At 38.9% G+C, this 22811-nt stretch overlaps 1 protein-coding gene across 4 annotated transcripts in view; it reads left to right on the top strand.

Moving 5' to 3' along the window:
* Window positions 1-22811, top strand: part of CACNB2 (calcium voltage-gated channel auxiliary subunit beta 2) — a 265080-nt gene that overhangs the window by 5181 nt on the left and 237088 nt on the right. For all 4 annotated transcript variants that reach the window (XR_009957564.1, XM_062569046.1, XM_062569049.1 and 1 more), the window contains exon 2: window positions 5893-5985. Coding sequence is in view for 3 of the 4 variants with exons in the window: in XM_062569046.1 (XP_062425030.1) it covers window positions 5893-5985 (93 nt within the window). In the remaining variant the exon portion in view is untranslated. The remainder of the gene's footprint in view (window positions 1-5892; window positions 5986-22811) is intronic.

Below are 22811 nucleotides of genomic sequence, written 5' to 3'. Positions count from 1 at the left end.
TATTTCTGAATTGAGCCCTTATCTTTTTCAAATTGTGTCATGATAGCAAATCGTCTCTGTTGGAAGAAATCCACATTTGGATAGCTACTCTTCTGTGCGATTCTTCTCTGTGGTATGGAGAACGCCACGACCTCTTCACTAAATGTATGTCGCAGGGCTGCACCAGTGTTGCCCATGGAGGGTGACCTGAAATCCCGGTCAAGCGATAGGGACAAGCTGGGAGACATTGCCCTGTTGCCCCAATTCTCAGAGTAGAGGTATGGGGTGCTTGGAAGCTCATCACCAAGGTGTACATCTTCCAGGCCTTACTGTATGAAGACTTTGGGTATATAGTGCATAGGATAAAAGGCTAGCCACCCCTCCTTTATGAGATTATTCTGATTTATGGTGCAAAAATCTGAAATATTCATGTCTTTTTCTGTAGCTGACCCTTTATATCCAAAGACCTCAGATTATTTTGTTCAAGTAATAGGTCTGAGGGTTTACAATAATTTAGCAGATGTTAGAGGCTACAGCATCTGGAAGGTATTGCTTTTGGGGGTATCAGCTGGAGGGTATGGTTTGTTAGTGATGGCAAGTCTGGTCTTTAACCAGAAGGTTTTATCTACAGGAACGTTCTCAGTTGCCTTCCTGTAAGAAATTGATTCAAGTAGCAAAACCTTATTTTTTCAAGAGAATAATGGAGTTGGACCTGCATATTCTGCATTGTCTTATGAGTCTATTTATCATCTAATGTACATTCATTTTAAAAAGTCTTTCAAAGCTTTTGCATGGCGAGGAGAAAATGCTTACTGTACTGTCTCTCATTGCTGATCTATCTAGCAGTTCTGTAAGCTTTCAGGATCAATCTTTTCCTTTACTTTTAGGTGTTCTTTGATCCTTATAGTTGGTTGTTTGTTTGTGGTTGCTGAGGTCATGTAAGCTTCATTCCAATTCAGTATTTTTTTCTCTTTGCTTTGTTCTCTCTTTCTTTCTTGCATCATTATTTTTGTTTCGAGACCTAACTGTACTTCAGTGACTTTGATGCCTAAGCACCTTTGTTTTATTCTTTGAATGAGACCAGTGGGCTAGTTTTTAAGGATTTGTCTTTGGTATCTGTCTCAATGCTGGTGTTGTTTTGCCCGCTATAATTAGTAAAGGTTCAGGTGCACCCTGTGTGTACTGCTTTTCTCTGCTTTGGTATAAAATACTATGGGAGTGATTGGTGAATAGCATTTTAAGATTTTCACTGAAGATTGGTCTCCTGGTTGTAGATAGTTGGTCATTTGCTATGTTTTGTGTTTCCTTTTCCAGATGAGAGTATTTTGCATATAGTGATTAGCCGTGCCTTCTGTTTGTCATGTGTGTTAGAGGATTAATGTTATGGAGGCATGCTTTTTGTGTATTGAGGCAAAATCTCGTAAAAATCAAAGGCTTTCACTGACTGATGTTAATGTCATCTGTTTGTAATAACTTGAGATAATTGTATATGAAACTGTTAATTATCAAGAAACTGCTATGCATACCTGTAATACTTGCTATGATTCCCGTATTTTATTTCGTTACATGGACTGAATAAAGGTTGCATAATGTACTTTCAAGTCAGAGTTAGAAAGCAGAGCCTTTCTTTGCTTTGTTAAGACTCTGCTGGATGAACCTTTTTTTTACAAGATTACTTTGGAAGGTTATTTTTAAGGTCTCTCATCGTCTGCCAGGTATTTTAAGAAGCTGTAGAACATAAGTGCATGTGTTGTGTTTCTTGTCTCAAGCGACTCAGCCAATTTTGAAAGAACTTCACGCATCTGACTAATAAACCAAGCTACAGTTTTGATCTTGTAAACACATTTATACATAACGTTACTTGTGTAAGAAGTTCTGCAGAAATCCAGTAAGAATGTTCCTGTGAGCAAAACTTCATAAACAGGCTTGCTTGCAGGATGGGAGCCTGTTGTGTTATGGTTTATGGTTCCTCACAGGCAGCTATTCGTGCTGGGTTTTGAGGTTGTTACTGTTGGAGGCAGTGTATGGAGCTGCACAGACATTGGTTCCAGTTTGGTTGTTCTACTTTTAGCTAGGGCCACTGTGTGCTATGAAAAAGACTGCCCCGTGTTGCTGCTTTTACTGGCCAACGTCTGCATATTGTGATTCAGCCCTTTATTTTTAGCTACCTAATTACAGTCAACTGCTGCATAGAACATAGATAAGACAGTTAATTTTAATATGAAAATCACAGTAATGTATTGGGTTCATTGTGAAGAAAAAAAATCTCCTTTTTCCCCCTAGAATTGCAAGTAACTGGTAGATTATTTTAAGTACAAAGGTCTTGTATTTAAGGTATTATAGAAAAATACAAGCAAAGAAGCAAAATGTGGTATGACGGGATGCATGATTAGTATGCATGATTCTTCACGTGCTAGAGATCCTTTCTTAACCATTAATCATTTTCTTAAATATGTAAGAGTTTGTTCATGGAATGCTTCTCTCATGCTTAGAACAGTGTCTCAGGCATCTCTGGCTGTGGGAATAAGCTTGAAAGTCAAAATAAGGGTTTAGAAAATAAATGTGACCCACACCCCTTTAGAACAGTAAGAGCAGTCATCAAATCCCACTTCTCTATCATGCTCAAATCGCCTCCTTTTCTCCTCTTACATATCAGTCTGTGCAAAAAAAAAAAAAAAAAAAAGGTTGTGAAAGTGACTTCTCTAATTTATGGAACAACTCTGTAGACAAAGCCTGTTGTCATGTCAAACATTTTTTGTGGTCAAAACTAGTATTTAGCTTGTGCTCCTGAGCAGTTTTTGCTTACATCAGATTAGAACAAAAATGCGTGTGCTGCTGTTCACATACGCACACGCGCACACGCGCGCGCACGGGAGGGCTGAAGAGTCGAGGCAGGTTTCCGTTTGAGCTGGGTTCACGCTGTGATGCTCTCAGAGACGAACGCTTTCAGTCCTTGCTACTCAGATAGAGTAGTGCATTTTATCTGTGCTTGCAATGCATGTGTAACTGTAACGCATTTTTATTCTGGTGTTGTTTTATCCTCATAACTTTATGTACAGTCCTTTTTTTGGCTTTGTAGTAGTTTTTGTTGCCTTACAAAACTGAGCACCAAGATTCTATAAATCAAATCAAAATCATAGCAACTGGATACAAATAAAAAAATATGACTGTGTAGGAGAATAATGTATGTAAATGCTTGTAGAATTGCATTGGGGATTACACATTTCTATACTGCACATTATTTATAAAATTGTCTAGATGCTGTGCTCTCTATGTGGATGTTTTATATTCTTGAGCTGCAATGTAAATGCCTTAAATTTTTCAGTTTTTGTGAATTATATTTTAGCATCCTTTCACAAGAATTGGGGAAAAGCTGGTGTAAGATACTGACAGGTAAAAATCAACACTCACAGTACAGTCATGTTACTTTTATGACTGTAGTTTTTTACTGATAAATTTTAATTTTTATAAGTTGTTTTATTTGTAAGACCTTCAATGTCTGAAATACCTTTTGTGCCTTTCAGGTACCTTAATATTATACTGTACTGGATGGAAAAAGATGATTTTCTAATAGCAACTGGAAAAATATTCAAATACTTTAATAGTAATTGTGCTTCCAATCTAATCTTTATTTTTACAGATCTATGAAGACTCTTCTGTTATCAAAGAAGTTTTCCATTATCAAAGGTCCCTTTTAAAAATGCACCCATATAAAGTAATTGCTTATTCAGTTTACATTTTACATCTTGTGACCTAGGTTACAATTCTAGACTCATCAAAAAGTCCTATTTTAATCCCTATAATATGTAGCATGTTGATTTTCGTATTGTTCTGTCCTAAGCAACACGTATGTGCTATCAAATCATGTCCCTTTCAGAAAATTATTACATGAATGTTTTAGTTTTTTAAAAATTATGCTAATTTGGCAAAATCTCTTTCCCGTAAATCTGTATTTTTTGAAAAAAATCATTACCCTTCTCTTAAGTCTTTGTTAGCTTAGCGACATAGCAGATATTAAATTATTTTACTGAGAGTCAGTGTCAGGCTGACAGATCTATTGTTGCCTGAGTCATTCTTTCTAAAATGCTGGTATCATATTAGATTTCAACCAGTGCTCTGGAATTTCCCTAGAGTCGACATTAGTGGTCCAGATACCACCCCAGAGATTGTTCTGGTGCATCTCTTGGAGGTAAGGTATCTGCAGTTGTTGTTTTGAAAAATAATCTTGTTAGCAGTTGCTATTTGTCATCCTTCTTAATTGCCCTTAGATTGCAAAGTCTCCCATCATGTTTTTCATGCATGTTACTGTGTAACTGTATAACCTTAGAGCTACAGTGTAGATTTTGAAGTTACTATCTTAAAGGTCCGTCCACCCTAGATGTTAAGTGCACCTCAGTGCCTGCCCTGGAGCCCGGCCTTTCCTGTTAGGAAAACGGAAGGGACTCGAGCCTGAAGCTCAACATGGTGCTCAGAAGATTGCCCAAACCCAGAGATGGACAAATTTTGGGTACCCAAGCACAGTTGCCTAAATGCAGGACCAGCAGCTGTTTATTGGCAAAGACAGCAGCACGATGGAGATACAGAGATTGCAAATCTAGAATAGAATATTGGACAAGTGCTATAATTCATTAGTGTAATATTTAGAGATATCACCTTATTACCCAGAGGGTTTTTTTGTTTTATTTTAAGGTGAATAGAGAGCTTTCTGCAAAGGAAGCTGTATTCTTGGGAGAAGGGTTGCAAGATAGTATGGGGGTGGATATGAAATAACTTATTTGAAAATCTAGCATGTAGGTGATGGAGGCTCATGTTTGTTTTTCTTCCTGAGTGCTGGAGGAATTTGGAAGTTGGGTGCTGAACGTGAGATGAGAGCTAAGATTGGGTGTGGGCCAAGGGAGGCCTTGGAAGCGAAGACAAAGGATCTGTCTGTTGCAGGGAACGGTGGGAGGTGTTTACAGATGGGAGACGTGATCAGGAGAGATGGATTAGTAAAATGACCTTTACATCAGCATGATGAGTGAGAAAAGATTTCATTTATCAATCTTGAGGAGAATAATATTTGAAGTAATCACGACATGATTTTGATATAAGCTTAGATGAATTTAAGTAATGTAACCAGATATGATGAAGTATATCTTAATGGAATTATGCAAGACTGTGCTTCGGCTGGGAGGGAGGCCCTGGGAACAACGAGACAGTGTCACTGTGTCTAGGGTCTACATGGTGTGGTCTACAGTGTGGGTTACTGGGTTCTGTGTTCAACTGTTTTCTCTTTCCATCTATTTAGTATGTTTGGAAAACAAACTTTAATCACTTTTACTTCGGCCAACCGTTACTTTCTCCTTGTGGCTTGCAAAAGGAGACCTTACTTTTTTGTTCATTCTTTTTCCAGTTATGTTTTTCCTCCTTTTCTGTTTGTTCTGCTACTTTTAAGTATTTCTGCCTTTTTTTTTTTTTTTTGATTATATATTCTTCCTGTGTCATAGGACTGTATCTGAATCAACTTTGTCTCCTAACTGTTTAGTTTTCCCTCAGCTGACTTGGCTTATAGCTGTGATGTACTGGAGGCTGCTCCAGTATCTGCTATGTGTTTAAACTAGCTACAAAGCAAACTGTACTTTTAATCATTTTGACTTGTGTTAAAAAGAATACAACTGTTCAAGTCTATAAATGCTTCCCCGAACCTGAATGTGAAAAAGTAAACATTCAGGACTCAATTGATCCAACCTACTTGTGTAAGTGAGCACTTAGGCAAATAGTCCCATCAGTTACTTACTTGAATCTGTGCCCATTAAATGGCAGAAATGTTTGAATCCCTGATAATCTAGCAGACCGTGGTACATCAGTGATGTATGTAGTGGAAACTTCAGTGTTACATAAACTAACTCTGTTCCTCTAATCATTTTTTTACAGTCTTATGGTAAAGGGGCAAGAAGAAAAAACCGATTTAAAGGATCAGACGGGAGTACATCTTCTGACACTACCTCTAATAGTTTCGTACGTCAGGTATGTGTTTTTGAGTTTTTAAAAGGCTGGCAAACTTGCTGATGTTGGTGTTCAAATGACTTTTTTATAAGTTACCAAAACAAAGTGTGATGCTGTAGCCTGAGAAATAGCAGAAGTTTTTGCGGCACAGAGTATTTGGTTGGTATTGTTTTCATTTTTACAGAAAAATACTTTTTCATTTCTTACTGTTTTCCATGGATAGCAATTTTTACTGTTTTCCCTGCTGCAATGCCATCAGGTGATTAAAGCCAGAGGAGGAGATGGAGTCTCATGGTGAGCTTGAAGGAAGGGACAGCAGCTGGGAAGAAGCATCAAAATTTAACCAGCCTGTGGGGATTTCCTGCCTAAAATAGCACCATGTGAGGCAGGATGAACTTAAGATGCTTCCTCCTACATCCTCATGTTATTTTAAAGCATGAGTTGGAGGGGAAAATCCCCGGCAGCGTTTATCCCCATCGCCTGGATGTCGAAAAGATGGCAGAGGACAGGCCGTGCCTGTTGGTTTGCCAGGGGCCGCGTGGCTCCGTGCATGCCCAGGGAGCTGCCACTCCAAGGGATGACCTCGGGACAGGAGCCTCTGGGGATCCCAGACTGCTGGGTGGTTGGAGGTGGTCGAAGGAGGTGCAAGGAGGGGGGCCGGAGCCTGGTGCGCTCTGCGGCGGCGGGGTGGTGCTGCTGAAGCTGCGCTCTTGTGGGAGGAAGATGTAGTTCTCGTGATTGAGAGCAGGACTTACGAAGCGTGAAGTGTGTGTAGAGCATGACTGAGCATGTTGGCAAAAGCTTGAACTAAGTTCTTTATATCCTGTTGATTTAAGCTGTAGTTTTGCAAGTGTAGCATTTGTCATCTTTTTCTGAGGTGTTCTGTGGGTTTTTGGTTTTGTTTTTTTTTTTTGCTTTCTTGTTCAGAGTCTGTTTTGTTTTTTGGCAGGGAGGCACCTGGCTTCCTTCTCTACCTGGTTGTCTTGCTTGTTTCTCAGTCGCAGAACATTTAATGAACCTGTTGCTGTTATATTTGTTGTATCACTAGATGATTATTCTGTTTGTAATTTTTTTTCTGCTTAATCTTGCTGGGATCATGTTAGCAGGTGTTGATTAATCTGTAGATTTGATAATGGTGGGTCACTATTGCATGGCAGTGCTTGGCATAGGTATGAAGTGATCGTGGGAGTTGATCAGTGACAGTAAACAACATGAAGGTGGAATTTCTTGTTTGTAGTACTTTGTCCTGTTTAAAAATACCCTGAGAAAAAGAAGACAAAGTACAGCCCTGTATGTTTAGGGGTGACAACATGGTCTCTCAGTTCAAAGGAGCCATTGTAAAGAAATTTGTGTCACTGTTTTCCTTAGCTTCTCATGGAAGCTGAGTTCATCTTGGAACAGTTTTAGCAGAGTATATGTGTTTATTTTATACCAGCTGCCCGCTGTTCTCATTTGCCTGGATGAGGTCTATCTCTTAACCTTCAAACATGTGAGATAGCAGTAATTTTGGCTGCTGGTTTCCCAGCCCTGACAACTGAGCCAAAACCCTGCAGATATACAGTGTTAATCTTTGTTAGCTCCACCTGTCAGAATAAGCTATAAGCTTGTCTTAAGGATCTCTGCTTGCTTGAGAGCAAAGAGGATATAGCATGGAGTGGCAATAATCAAGCACGTAGATATTGAGCTGGACTTCCCCAGTCAATGCAGATCTAGCTGACTGTCAAGACTGTGGAGCATTACTCATCAAATCCTCAAACAAACATAAAAGCAGGGTAGGTGAACTGCGGTCTAAAATTGTCTATATCTTTCCCTTGGCTATAAAGGGAGCAGAGAGTAGGACTAGCTCAGGTGTAAATTTGTAGAGTGAGGGTTTATGTATTTAACTGGGGTAAATCCAAATTTAGGAGGTATATGAGTGATATGACATGGATGAGTGAAAGGTGAAATTGCATCAGTGAAAAATCAGAGATACCAGAGATTTTAATAGATTGCTATAGCTATCAAGCAAACTCAGTTTCAAAATGTTATTGTCACTAAAGCTGAATGCTGAAGGGATGTTAAAGGATAGATACATGTTATACAGTATTGTTTAAAAAAAATCACAAAACATACTTAGTATTACAGGAAGAGCAGTTTGAGTTGTAGCAGATGTGTGGATATGTAGGAGAAGTGTGTCTTCCAGTTGTTGCTACCAGGTTTATTTTAGAAGTTATGACTTGCATCTTCGGCACAGTCTTGCTCTGGTTCTCCTTTGTGGACACCTTGGTCTTCTCCTGTACTAATGAGGAGTTGCCAGTTGCATGACCAGGATGCTAGATGCCCTGGATGTTAAATAGAATAGAGGCAGTTGTTTTCTGCTAGCAAGGCTTGTGCATCCGTCCTAGACTCTTGTAGCTCAGTGCTGTGCATGACCTATTTCTGTACCTGCATCTGTCTCTGAAGAATTTTTTAATTTGGTAAAAAAGATCATAATTGTTCTGCTATAACCATTTATTTATAGGAGAAGAAGTAAAACTAGGATTTTGATGTTTGTCCTGGGGTGGGTGAATAGACAAATTAAGAATGCTTCAGAAAAGCACAGTGGACAAATGAATCCCAACCAGCAGCAACAATGATGTATCCGTTTATTTTAATTTATTCTGTTATTGCTTTCTTAAAACTGGGAAGCTGCTCTTAAACTGAGAGAGCTGAGAAAGGCATACGGGTTCTTTTTGTAAGCATTAATGTAAAGTGAAATTTTTCTAACAGGAAAGTATATTGGTGCAGGATCAGAGAAGACAATTATGTCTAATCCTGAAGAAAAGTATGTTTGTGTGAGGCAATGAAGATATTGTGTAAGAGCCAGTTAGCTTGCTGCATATAGAATTCAGTCATTTGAATCCACAGAGCCACTGGCCAGTGAAATCAAAGCTGCTGCTCCAGGGGACAGGGAATCAGTTTCTGTTACTAATATATTACTTATATTACTTACAAAGCTTTATTGTGTCTGCATCTTACTATTTCCGTAAGGACATATGCACTTCTGGCTCCAATATGTACCTGGCAAGTTTCCTGCTATGCATACCAAATGCTTCGGTAGTAAAAATAATGCCAACTTAGTTTTATTTGAATGAAGGAGGACAAAGTAACATTTCATTCAAATTGCTTGAAAATGCCTGCTGTTGTATAAGGGTGATGAAACTTGTGCTAACAGCTCTGCACAGAGTGATCTTTCCTATTTAAATCTATTTTTCAGACTGCTGAAGTAGAGCAGAGTGATAGTTTTACTATTAGTATGTATAAAAGAAGCATTAAACTGAAGCAGGAATAAATTTGTGGATGTAAAATACAATTTTAAAAAGATTCTTCTCAAGCTGATTGGATCTCATCTGTACTGTGAATGTTATCTGTTGATAGAGATTTTTATTTCTATTTATTACTTGGGTACTGTAGAACTTTAAGGTCTTAGGAGAGTGTTTTGGATCATTTTCTAATCTGCTAATATTAGCAGAATTGTTTGTTTAGTTTTGTCTCCAGAATATTATTGATGATTTTGGAGCATAAAAAAATAACGCCTTTGCCTTCCTTTTACTTGCTAGCAGTTACTATTTGATTTTCAGCAGCAGCAGATGAAGGAAGAATTTTTTCCTGTCTTATTGTGAAGTTGTATTGACAATCAAGCAATTTATTTGGGAAGCTGAAGCCCCACTGCACACACGCTTTAATCAGCTCCTAACTGACTTTTACTGTTGTCTTTAGGGAGCTAAAGAACATTGTGTTATATGGTTTTCATCATCTTTTCTGAGCTCTGGAGTGATAAGCAGCTTGTTTTTAGGGTTAGCTATGAAAGACTTTGAATGGGATCAGATCTGTACTTGCTGCCATTTTGACTGACGCATGGTAATGACTTTGTTCCCAAGGGTTTTTCAAAATGCGGATCAGAGAAAATATTTTGCAGACAATGCTATGGCACTTCCTAGCAACATTGTTTTAAGCGAATTGCATGTTCTGGTAGCATTACATGTTTTGTGGCTGTACTTCAGGACCTGTCTTTGTTGAGGTTTTATTTTAAATCCTAATGATTAACCACAGAGGCACTCTTAAGTTATTGGTATTTCTATGTATTGCAAAGACAGATTAAATTTTGAAATAGCCTGTAGACTGTGAACTTTATTCCTGATATATTTAAGGTTTTATAAATCTTTTTTTTTTGTCGTTAAATATTGGCTCTATGCCCATTACACTATGTTCACTCAAACCACAGCTATAAATAATTACATTGGGAATTTGTTATCCTTCTGTTTTCCTTTAAGGGCACTTGCCTAATTGTGTAATTACCTACTGAATTTTATGAATGGTGAAACTAAGATTCGCAGTAAAAAATTATTTTAAAATATTGACTTAGGTCTTTTCATAAACATGCCTCTTAATCTTGAGCACACCAGAGAAACATGTAATGCCAGAAATTAATTCGTATTCTTTTAATTGATTTTTCACAGATAGGACTTCCCTATATCTAATTTTCCTTTTCATGAAGGCATGAACTTCTGTTTCAGGTTGTACCGACAATCTCCCTGTAAGTCTGTTTGTGTGTTGTGCTGCTGTACAGTGGGCACAAGTACTAGCTTTATCCTTCATGATGCCCACTGCTGACAGTCTTGTACTGATGAACTGCTCATGCTTTCTCTGCTAAGACTACTTTTGCTTCTCGAAGACTATGTGTGAACAAGATTGTGGCTAACCAGAAAATCTAAGTTACAAAGAAAATAAAAAACTCCACTCTTTCAAATTAATGCTTCTTTGTGTGCCTCTAACTGCAAGATAGCTTGCTTTCTGGAGAGGAAAGGAGTTTTTCATTCTTGCCAATGTCTTTAGCTTTTACACATAGCAAAATGCTGTATGTTAGGAATTTTTAGAGGCATTGCACAAAGAATACAACGTTCGTAAAAGAAGAATGGATGAAAAAGCTGGAGAAACAGGGATTCATAAGAATATGTCAGTTCAGTTATTGATGTAGAATGAATTTCATTACTGGCTGATATCATCTCAATTCCTCAGTCATGTGGTAAAAACTAAGTAAATGAGGGGTAGGAGGAGGAGGAAAGATTTTTTAAAAAGGAATGGATTAGGAATGCGTGGCTGCAGGAAGGAAGCAGGGAGGGAGGAGAAAGGGACTTTCCCTTTTGGCGACCAAATGCTGTTAAGCCAATTGTGAAACTGCGCTTCTAGGCCCTGGGACATGGGAAAATCACATTAACTCGTTGGGCTATATGTCTCCTCATCTGTAGTAAGGGTTTGAAAAGTCTCCTTTTTTGGCCGGGAGAGAATAGAACAGATGCCCCTATAAAGCATGGGATTTTGGCATGCATGACTGGAGGGGAGATGGCTGAGAAAAAACCCAGTGGAAAGGAAGTTCATTTGCAGACTTCAGTTCTTTCATGGGTCCTTTTTGCCTCAAATGGTTTCTAAGAATAGAAATCAAAATGCTGCCATGTGTTTAAAAAAAAACCCTCAAACCAAAGCAAACAGGCAAAGTATCGTAAAACTCTTCTTATTCATCCTTTTAGTCTTTTCATATTTCTCATAACAGGGTGTGAGAACATTACAGGGAGGAACAACTAAAAATACTCCATTATTAAAACTGCAGGATAGGAGTTCTGCGTACGGCCTTCAGCTGGCATGCGTGTGTGATGTTACTTTGCAGACATCAGCTTTGCGGCTTTGCTGAATGTGTGGTTGAAGACTTCTCCGTCCTAATGCATAATACAGAGAATGAGCAGAAAAGCTTGAGTGTAGCTGTGTTTTTAGGCTATATCTTTGGCCAAACATCGGCAGGACTGGTGAATACTCTCTGGCAGTTTCTCTCTTGCAGTTTTATTTGAAGCAGCTTGTGTTTTGCATGCAGTACACCTAGCAAAGATGGGGAAGAGCTGCTTTAGAGCTGATCTGAGAACCTCCTTGCCTGTATTTGTTGGTCTTTTGGATGGGGTGTAGCAGGAGTTGTGAGAAAAAAACTACACAGTTGTAAACACTTAAGATCAAAATAAGAAATAGGATTGAATGAAAATCAAGTGTTTTGTTTTATTTTGCCCCCTGTTTCTCCCAGGAAATTGTCTGTGGTTTCTGGTTCTCATGTACAGCATTGTCTTGCCCAAAATAATAATTTTGAGTCTTGTGGCTGTATGTAAGATACTATCATATGCTGTCATAGATGTCTTCAAGTATATTAAGCACAGACATACAAAGTGTCTGCAATGAGAAGAGACCTCCGCTGCATATATTTAATTAGAGCTAATGTAGAAACTGTCAAAAATACCTTATGAAGATAGGTAAGGTGTTTTGACAATTTTGACAATTTATTCTTAAAGGCCTATTTAATTGGAGTGCATTTGTTCTAATTTTTGGGGTGTTTTTGTGGAGAAAGCTATTAGAAAAAACTTCTTTAAATAAGGCCTTGATATGTGGTTTTCGGAGAAATAAAGTATTTAAAGTCATTTACAAAGTTCAATTTATACTCATGCATAAATACACCGTAAACATAACTACTGACTTAATTCCTTTTACAGAAATGGAAATCTGATTTTTTTTTCTCCTTATACTGTTGCACTGATTGTCAGGGCTTGCAGTTATGCTATATGGTTTTGATTGGGAACGAATGCCTAACACAAGGGAATAGTTTGGTCCTCTTTAGAGCAAATGTCATCTTACACTCCAAAATACAAGCAGTTTTAAGGAAAAATAAAACCCTGTTTTGCAGACTTTTGCAACTCTTTTGCAGCAAGCTGGTTCAGTTTTGCTTCTGCATGGAGTGTAGCCACTTCTTGGCTGTGGCTGACAGGGTTCAGGGAAAAAAGGAAGGTACTTTGCGATTACGGATCTATTAAATGTTTTGTCTTTTAGAATACGCCACCAGTACATTCATGTTCAAATGTTTGGTTTTGTGCATTTCTAAGTAAATACATTAAAACATATACAAGTGCCATTTCTAACCAATTAGTTATGAAGTTGCCAGTTTTATAGGCAAGTGCAGCATAGAGCTGTCTTCTCTTGGGCATTTTACTTAGACAGGACTTCCTGCACTGATTATATGTTTCTGAAGATTAGAGTGTGGCTTTTTCCTCTGATCTCACTCAGATTTGTTTTTGGTGGATTATCAGGTTAATTGAAAAGCTTCATGCTGCACTACTTTTAAAATTAATTGTGAATCTTCTAACAAATTTATAATAAAACTTTTTTTTTCTAGGCATTGAGTTGCAGAGTCACTTCCATATATGCCCAGTTAGTGCTCAGATTTTCACTGATAATCGCACATTATTTTAGTTGATATAAATATGACTGGTTTGAAAAATTATAGAACCTGAAACAGTCCTAGGTATATGAAAGACTGGAAGATTTTTTCTTAAAATCTGTTAATATGGAATATATAAATTCTCCTCTCTGCAAAAGGAGATCATTAATAATACTTTACAGATACATAGCATCAATTATAAGCTTCATGTAAACCTGTAGTCACCATATGTAATAAATAATTTTCATCAGATGCTTTACCATAGGGTAGTCAGGTCTTGGGCAGGAGAGTGAACTGGTTCTTGTAATGAGTTGAGAGCTGAAAAGGAGAGGATGGAGGATGTGAAAGAAAAGAAATGTGTCTGTATATGCTCTTTTTATCTTTCCTCTTACTGCCTCCAGTGGTACTTTTGAGTTTTCAGTTGTTTTTTAAATTGGACCAAAAAATATTTTCTAAATCTGGGAAGTCTGTTGCAGGACGAAAACTAAACCTGATTTAGTGCCAAATGGGCTTAAGATTCCATGTCTTTTTGGTTAGAAATATAGCTTTAAGCCACAGTGGATCAGGTGGCTCTGAGGTCTGCATAGCAGATGCTGCTTTTGGAGGGGTTGAGCTAGAGGCAGAAACCATTATTCCTCTAGAAACAGTGAAGCATGGCTAGTGTGATTTATTCTTTCTACAAACCATTAAAGTTTGGTAAGTATTCAGTATTTTTCCTTGACTAATTTTCTTAAAACATCTTATTGTATGCATAGATCTCTGGAAGATAAACCATTCCTTGTCTACCTTCCTTGACCTTATTTATTCTTTAGGAATTCTTTTGAAACAGTATACATGTCAAGGGAATATTTGGTTATAATGAAAAAGATTAAAGATTCTTCCACATTGTCCTTGAAATAGCTGGAGAGGAAATTGCTGGAGTTATGAAAGAATATAATCAGAAGTCGGTCAGTTTTACACATCTCTTCCCAACGTTTGCTACAATTTATCCATCATCTGCCATCAATACTGGAATGAAAATAAGATGTTTTCTTAAGCTACTTGTATTGTAAAATTTTCCATGATGTTTGCTCAAACTCTGTCAGCAATTTGGGGCTGATATCAAAGGGTAAAATTTGCAAAATCTTTCTGTTCTTATTATTGTCTGAGATAAGGGCACACTGAAACATTGTTACACAAATGACAAAGAAAATAAGCATATTAATAGATTTTGACCAACTGTTTGACATATTGTTAGTGTATTTTGAGATCTGAATATAGAAAACGAGTTAACATCTTATATAATAAATAAGTGTGGTGATGCTTTGAGATGAAACCTCAGAATCAGATGTTCAGAGCCAAGCAGAGGAGAAATGGCATCAGTCTGAGCCCTAAGAAGCCATGATTCACTGCAGATAATCTGGAAGAACTGGCAGCATGTTGTACACTTTTTTTATGGAAACAATTCTTTGAGATGTAAGATTTTTCTAATCTTTTTGATTAATTGCTCAAGAGCAAAGGCTACTTGTACTAGTACTTATTTTTTTTGTGCAGTGTTCAGCCTCCATGTGATACGTATTTATCTGAGAAAAAATGCATGCATTTAGAAAAAATCTTGAATGTACATTATTAGGCTAAGTACTGTTGAAAGGTTTGAAGAAAGAAAGTAGCTTTGGCTAAGCTATGCAAACTGAAGCCACAAACCTTCCCAAATTTTGCTCATAATAGGCACCAGAGGTGAAGAGGGGTTGTGCCCATTACTCAGCTGCAGTTTAGCAGCTTCCTCAAGTTTTGAAGCAAATCTGCCACTGCCCATTTCATGACGTTCATGATTTTCAGAAGATGGCTCTCTCTCTTTGCGTTCATTTCCTCAATACTATGCTTAAATTAGCTAAGTGGTTCAGTAGTGCTGTATTAAAGCTTGTATTGAAAGTTTTCCATTTAGTACAAAGCATGCACTTTCGTAAAGCAGAATGACTGCTTCTAAATCTCTTTGATTCAGATGCACATAAGGATGCAGTGCTAGTGAATGGAAATTGTGCAGGGGAACTGTGCACTTTCAGAAAATGTGCGACTGCCAAATGAATTTCAGAGCCTGGGATTCGTACCGGCCTGCATCCGGTGTTTTGACTGAGAGATGCAGATGATCTGCTTCACACTTTGAGATGCTGATTCCTGCCTGCCCCGAACTGCTTGTAACTAACAGCATTACTCTCACATTTAGGTCTACAAACTCCTGAGCTTCTGCATCAGGAAGTCTTGCTGGGAGGCTACCTGTAAAGATGATGTGCATAAATTTAGAGGAGGATTCCTAACTAAGATTTTTCTCAAAAGCACGGCGGCTTTACTTTTCCAGTCCTCCTCAGAGTCACATCTCACCTGAGCAGACTTCTTTAGTATTTCTTCATCTATTTGTTCAACTATGTATGATGCTGGGTGGACCACTGGTTTTAGACGAGTGCAGAACCCCCCTTGGCTATGCGAATGTCTCTTGAAGAGTCATTCTTGGTATATTCTGAGCGTATGTAACATTTGTCCTCCTTCTCTGGTTGACTGAACCTTGGATGCTTATTATAATACTTACTATTTTTGTCCTGGATTGGATTTGGTGACTTGGGAACATTGTTGCATATATGGTGGGCCTGCAGAAGCTTCTCATGTCTGAAACTGTGTTCCTTGGCTTGTGTGTTCTTGTCCCAGCATAACTGTGCATTCCTAGCTATGATGATGTTCATAGAGATGGTAACATTTTCGTAAGAAATGTCCTCCTACAAGAAAGAGCTTTTAGAGTAAGCTACTTATGGTGTTCCTATCATTCATTCAGAATAAATTTCTTTTCAGTAAATGCATTCTGGTGAGTTTTAAGTTCTCTCATCATTTTCTTGCTTTTTGCACAGAGGTGTTTGAATCATAGAATCACAGAATCAGAGAATCAGTAAGGTTGGAAGGGACCTCTGGAGATCATCTAGTCCAGCCTCCCTGCTCAGCAGGGTCACCTATAGCATGTTAGACAAGGTTGCATCCAGGCAGGCCTTGAAGATCTCCAGAGAAGGAGACTCCACAACTTCTCTGGGCAACCTGGTCCAGTGCTCCGTCACTCTCACAGGAAAGAAATAACCCATCACGGTCAGGCAGAACTTCCTGTGCTTCAATTTCTGCCCATTGCCTCTTGTCCTCCTCTTGTCCTGTCACACAGGACAACTGAAAAGAGTTTGTCCCCGTGCCCTTGACACCCTCCCTTCAGGTACTTGTACACATTGATAAGATCCCCCCTCAGCCTTCTCTTCCCCAGGCTGAAGAGGCCCAGCTCTCGCAGCCGTTCCTCATGGGGCAGATGCTCCAGCCCTCTGATCACCTTCGTAGCCCTACACTGGACTCTCTCCAGTAGCTCCATGTCTCTCTTGTCCTGGGGAGCCCAGAACTGGACACAGTACTCGAGATGAGGCCTCCCGAGGTCTGAGCAGAGGGGCAGGATCACCTCCCTCCACCTGCTGGCAACACTCTTCCTAATGCACCCCAGGAGACCATTGGCTTTCTTGGCCACAAGGGCACATTGCTGGTTCATGGTCAACTTGTCATCCACCAGCACTCCCAGGTCCTTCTCTGCAGAGCTGCTCTCCAGAAGGTCAGCCCCCAGCTTGTACTGGGGCCTAGGGTTATTTCTCCCTAGGTGCAGGACCCTGCACTTGCCCTTGTTGAACCTCATGAGGTTCCTCTCCGCCCAGCTCTCCAGCCTTTCCAGGTCTCTCTGAATGGCAGCACAGCCCTCAGGTGTCTCAGCCACTCCTCCCAGCTTGGGATCATCAGCAAACTTGCTGAGGATGCACTCAGTCCCCTCATCCAGGTCATTGATGAAGAAGTTGAACAGGATGGGACCCAGTACAGAGTCCTGGGGGACGCCACTAGCCGCAGGCCTCCAACTAGACTCTACACCACTGATGACGACCCTCTGAGCTCTGCCTGTCAGCCAGTTCTCAATCCCCTTCACTGTCCACTCATCTAACCCACACTTCCTGAGCTTGCCTAGGAGAATGTTATGGGAGACAGTGTCAAAAGCCTTGCTGAAGTGAAGGTACACACCATCCACTGCTCTCCCCTCATCTCCGCAGCCAGTCATTCCATCATAGAAGGCTATCAGATTGCTTAAGCAGGATTTCCCCTTGGTGAGTCCATACTGGCCTCTTCTGATCACCTTCCTAATATGTCACATTTTTAAGATTTGTTAAAAAAAAGTTCAAAACAATGTATACATCTTTTTTTAGTATCTTTCAGAACTAGTGTACAAGTTAATAGATTTTTTTCTGTTTTGTGTATTTGACTGAATAGCTTGTATAGTAGGTACAACTATCATAAATTCTACTGAAACCCTATGAACAGGCTATGTGAGTTGCACTGTCTTGAAAAAGATCTGAGAAATGTCATCTTTTCTCCAGTGGTGCTCGATCCTTTTCTCCTCCATTCACAGCTAAGACCTCTAGTGGCAACACTAGAAAATGAAAATTCTAAACCAGAACCTAAAACTACAACAAAGAATGAGAAGCAATGCCAATTCTCTACACTGCCTCTATGACATCTCATAAGTATAGTTTTTTACATGCAAATAATACTCATTAACTGCTTATCAGCCACAGTCATATCTATTTTTAGCTTCTGTTGAGATATATTTCTTCATTTACAGTAAGTTACTGAAATTTTTTGATTAACTCTGTGATTGACGAAAAGGATATTTTTTTGAAATTTGGACCTAATATTTCTGCAAGACTGCTTGATGTGGACATCTCATGTAACTCACAGCCTCATGGTAGTGATGTGCACAGTGTTAACTGTGTGTTAAGGTTTGTGGGCTCCATAGATGTGATACTGAGCAAGAGGCTCGAGACTGTGAGCAACTTGTTCTTTGAGTAGTTGAATGAAGGCAGAGTATTTGCAAGGTGTGAAGGTAGATATAAGGATTTATGAGCGGTGCTTCATTCCATCAGTCTATATTCCATTCCCCAAAGGAGATACGTGACCTAAGAGTTATCTGTTGCATCCTTAGCAAGGAGTTATCCTTTTTTTTTTTTCTTCCTCTTGGCAGAGTTCTCTGGAAGGAAGTAGTAATTCTAGAAGAAGTTAGAAGTAATTCCTTTGTTGTCTGTATTTGACTTTGAGAGCAGCATTTCAGAGGATCACAGTCCCTCGTTTCTGGCAATCAGTTAATTTTCTTTAAGTATCTTGTAGACTGCCATCATCTCAGACTAATGGATATGAGATATAATTATTAGAGTGGGATTGTTTGCATATATCCTGCCTATTTCCATACATCTTCTTCCATACTTTTTGAAGGACTTATATCTCGAGGACTGATATCATAAATAATTACTTAATGATACCAAGAAAAGGACTTCTAATTTAAAAGTCATTGCTAAAAAATAAAAAAAAAAAATGAATAACATTCACCTAGGACCAAAGATTTGATACTTTTTGTGACAAAATAAAGCTCAAGATGGTTATATTCACATTTATAATTTTCTCATTAGAACCTGGAGATTTTCTTTGCATCTTTCAGACCCTGGGCTGTCTACTTGTAAGTGTTGGTAGGTACAGAAATCTTAGCTACTTCCTAATGGGAGTCAGTCCTCTGGGTGGTTTTTAAATGTATCTGCTTGTACTTCACAGCTGTTCTAAGACAAATGTATGTTCAAAAAGTGGCAGTGATCAGCTGTTAATTTTTGTGTTGTAAAAAACACTCATATATTTATGCTTACCAGTTCTGTTGATCCTGCATGCCATTTACAAGTACAGACGGACCTTAGCTAGATGTTAATATTAACTCCGCTGTTCCCAAGGCAGTGTTCATTTTCCAGCATTTGGAAATTTTAGGTCAGTCAGCTTATAGCTCTGGAGCAATTTATGCCTCAGAAAAGGAGAGTTCTTCATTTAGAAATCCATTGCCTGACTATTGAGTAGACATTGGACTTAGGAAAGTCCTATTCCTAGTTTATACAAAATATATTAAATAGAAAGTTTCTAAGCAAACCTTCTCGGCAATGCACATAAGATTTTATTTTCCATGTTAAAAAAAGATCACTCTGTTTATAAGACTGGTATTATTCATGGTTATTCAGAACACATACCTGATGTCAAGAAGCTGCATCTTAAAATTAATTTGGCCAACATTTACTTCTGTGCTTACTCTGAGTCTCACTCAGTGATTTTTCTCTGCTAGCTATTTATAAGGCTTTTTTAAAGCTCTTGCTAAAGTGGTTCTGCCAGCTCTGGAATAAGAGTTTAACTTGGTCTTATTTGTACTAATGGACCTTTCTTTCAAGTCTGTGTTTAGCTGTGTACACATTATTACATTTTTTTCTGTGCAAATGGTATTTCAACTCAAGAGTTGCAAATAAAATAGCCCTTAAATTTCCAGTAAGACAGAATGTCTCTCAAAATATATCGTCAATTTTAGTATATAAGTCATCCCCAGTGCAGAACATTATCAAAATCTTAAGTATGTGTTAACCCATTTCTGTCTACTTGGAAAAGTGCTTCTCCTTGATTCGTGGTTCAGTGATGAGCGTATTTTACCATCTACTAGGGTAAAGAAATGCTTCTCAGACCTGTGGGTCAGCTGCTGAAGAGTTACCTGCCCAACAGGAGCTGCTCACACATGCCGCACGCTGCTCAGCTCGCCGTCGGGGAAGCATCTTGACGTGGTAGCCAGCCGAGTGCGTCTCCTGACCCACCTCAGGAGATGTCTGGTGACCGGCCAGCAGCCAGGAGGCCTGTGCGTTTTGCTGGCACAATGTTTCAGGTCCAGTGGGGCATGCCAGTTCTCATCCACAGCAGACCGTAGGAGTAGTCATGTGGATATGTACTATATATAGTACGGGCTAGTGCTAAGGAGTTTAGTTTAAGACATTACCATGCCAAAAACTAGAGAACTTGGGATGCCTTAGGCCTTGTGGCCTTATCTGAGGTGTGCGCAGTTCCAGGGTTTGGTGCACACCCCACCTGCACCCTGCCTGGAAGGGAGGTTACCCTTTTTCTCATCCTTACACTCTGGTTTCCCTCGGAAGGAAACTGCAATGTGAAAGCCAGAAGGAGCCTGCTGTGTGCTGCTAGTGAAGTTAATATATCAATGCAGAGAGTAATTTTCAGCCTTTGTAATTAGTAAAGCCATGATGCCAGCTTGAAGGAGGAGTCATTATGACTAGAAACAGTCTGCATTGCCCATCTACTGTATAGGGCATACTAGGGATTTCTGAGTAGAACGGATTTATCTGATTGCTAGCAGTCTGTTTGTTAGGTCTCTAGGCACCATAAATGAGGGTAGCTCTGAAGCCTCTGGATAAATGTTACTTCTTCCTTATATGGAACGTCCTTACCATCTAAGAGAGTATCTATTAATTACTATCCACTTTGCAAACTTGCCTGTTTTTTCATGAGAAGATAGGGTATAGTTTGTACTATTTTATTTTAGATTATTTTTTTCTTGCTTTTATCTTGCTTTTCTTGGAGAAATGGGAGAACCTGGGACAAGGTCAGCTCTCACTGCTGCTTAGTGTGCTTCGTGTGGGTGCTGTTGGCCTCAGCCAAAGCAGTAAGGGCCGCCTGAGACCTTAGCCCAGGTAGCAGCATGCTGGAGAGTGCTTGATGGTCACAAAGAAAGAACAGCTCTTCCAGATGTTGATTTGCATTACCTAAATTAGTCTTTAGCTCCAAATTACCCCTTTAGCAGAGGGCAATTATAATCCCGCTGAGTACAAAGGGAACATGAGGAAACTCACTTTCTCATTTGGCTGCCTGTAGTTGGCTGCTGTGAATATTATCTTTTGTTCATACCTGTATTTTATAGTCTGATTCTCAGCTGATGCTTTTGCAGCTGTTTAGCATTAGTTTTATCTGTTTAGCTGTTTTGAGCGAATACAGATAAAGTATACTTTGCTACAATGTTTGCTGTGACTATGCAGCTTTCTTATTCTAGAGGACCTTTTTGTATCCATTCTACTCTGTTGAAATCATCTGGTTGATACCTATAGGGCGTAGAATACAGCAGCAAATAATCTGTTTTTAATTTTATTGCCATTCTCTATTTAGGAGTGACTCACTGCTCTGCAGATTGAGTTGATAAAACATTTGCACATCTCATTAATCTAATACTGTAATTCCCAAGAAACATTACAGTGAAAAAGCCTATTGTTCAGATGTTGAATGGTGGGCTTTACTTTATTGGTAATATCATGGTCTACATGTAACAATCCTAGATGTAATTTTCTAACAAATGGAAATACATTACAAGGACTCCATTACAGAATCCAGAAAGTGGTGTCTTGGAACTTAGACCTCAGGGAGCATTAGAGCAAGCGTTTTAAAAGGCTGCAGTTTTCTGAAGAACCAAATTCTGTTACTCATACCACTCATTGTCATTAATATCAAGCTTGGCGTTTTTCTGAGCAATGACATTTTTCCTTCTTTTTCAATATAAAACTTGGAAATTGATGATTGCCAGATGATCCAGCAAGAGACTGATTTGAAAACTGTTTTAAAGCTTTTATTTTATGTAATTCTTGTCTATAAAGGGATGTAGAATAATAAAACAAATGGAAAACCTTACACAGCCTGGCTCTCTTGTAATTTTACAATTCTCATTTAGGCAAGAATTTTAATGTCCTAGCATAACTAGTGAACTTTTCTAATTAAATTGATTATCTTCTTGTTTAGCTGTCCATTTCTCCTTTTGCTTTGTCTTTGAATATAATGTCCCCTTAACTTCCCCCTGCCAAAGAAACCCCCCAAATCAACCAACCAACCAACCAACCAAACAAACAAACAAAAACAACTGAGGATTCATATAGTCTGTTTCTCGCACTATAAAAGTATCTGAAAGTGAGGGTAAACTGAACTTAGTGTGTGTCTTGGCGAACAATCTTTCAAAATATTAATTGTAATGGAATGTGCCTATTGCTAGAAACAACAAATATAAAGTAGGAGACAAAACCTGTGGAGAAGCTGTTTGAAAAGGCGATTATAGCATAGTTAGGATACGTACCTCTCCCCTCAAAGGCAGTGGTATTAACACAGGCTTCGAAACATTCTGCTTTCCTCTCTCTGGGCAGCCTGCCTCCACATGTTTATCTGGAACAAACCTTGGTGTTTGCTCTGTCCTTTGCCATGCTGAGTGTTAGAGTTTGCAGTGTTCGTCCGTCTTCTATGAGAGATAACTTTTGAGGTAGTCAAGTAACGGGCCAAGGATGGATTTGGAGTGTGGAAAAATGTATGGGGCAGCTTTCAGTCTAAGCCAAACTCCCTGAATGTAAATACAGTTTCTCCTCCATGGTCTTTTTTTTAGAATAATTTTGCTTTTTGTGAACTGCTGTAAGTTTTTGCTCCATGGTACGTTATTTTTCCTGCTATAAGAGCATACCCTGATGAGGTGTATGTGTATGCAGGTATAAATATATTTTCCTTTTTTTGGTTACCCATAGTGTGTGTATGTGTGCATGTGTATGTTTTGCTTGTTTGTTTATTTTCTTTATTTAATTCCTCTAGAGGACATACAAAAAGTTCCCTTCTGGTCAGACATTAACACTCATTGTATGAATTTGCTCCACAGTTCTTGGAG

This window comes from Rhea pennata, chromosome 2, assembly GCF_028389875.1.
Source record: "Rhea pennata isolate bPtePen1 chromosome 2, bPtePen1.pri, whole genome shotgun sequence".
In the NCBI taxonomy this organism is placed as follows: Eukaryota; Metazoa; Chordata; class Aves; order Rheiformes; family Rheidae; genus Rhea; species Rhea pennata.
Note: the sequence above shows the minus strand (reverse complement) of the source record. Positions and strands in the feature narration are given on the sequence as shown.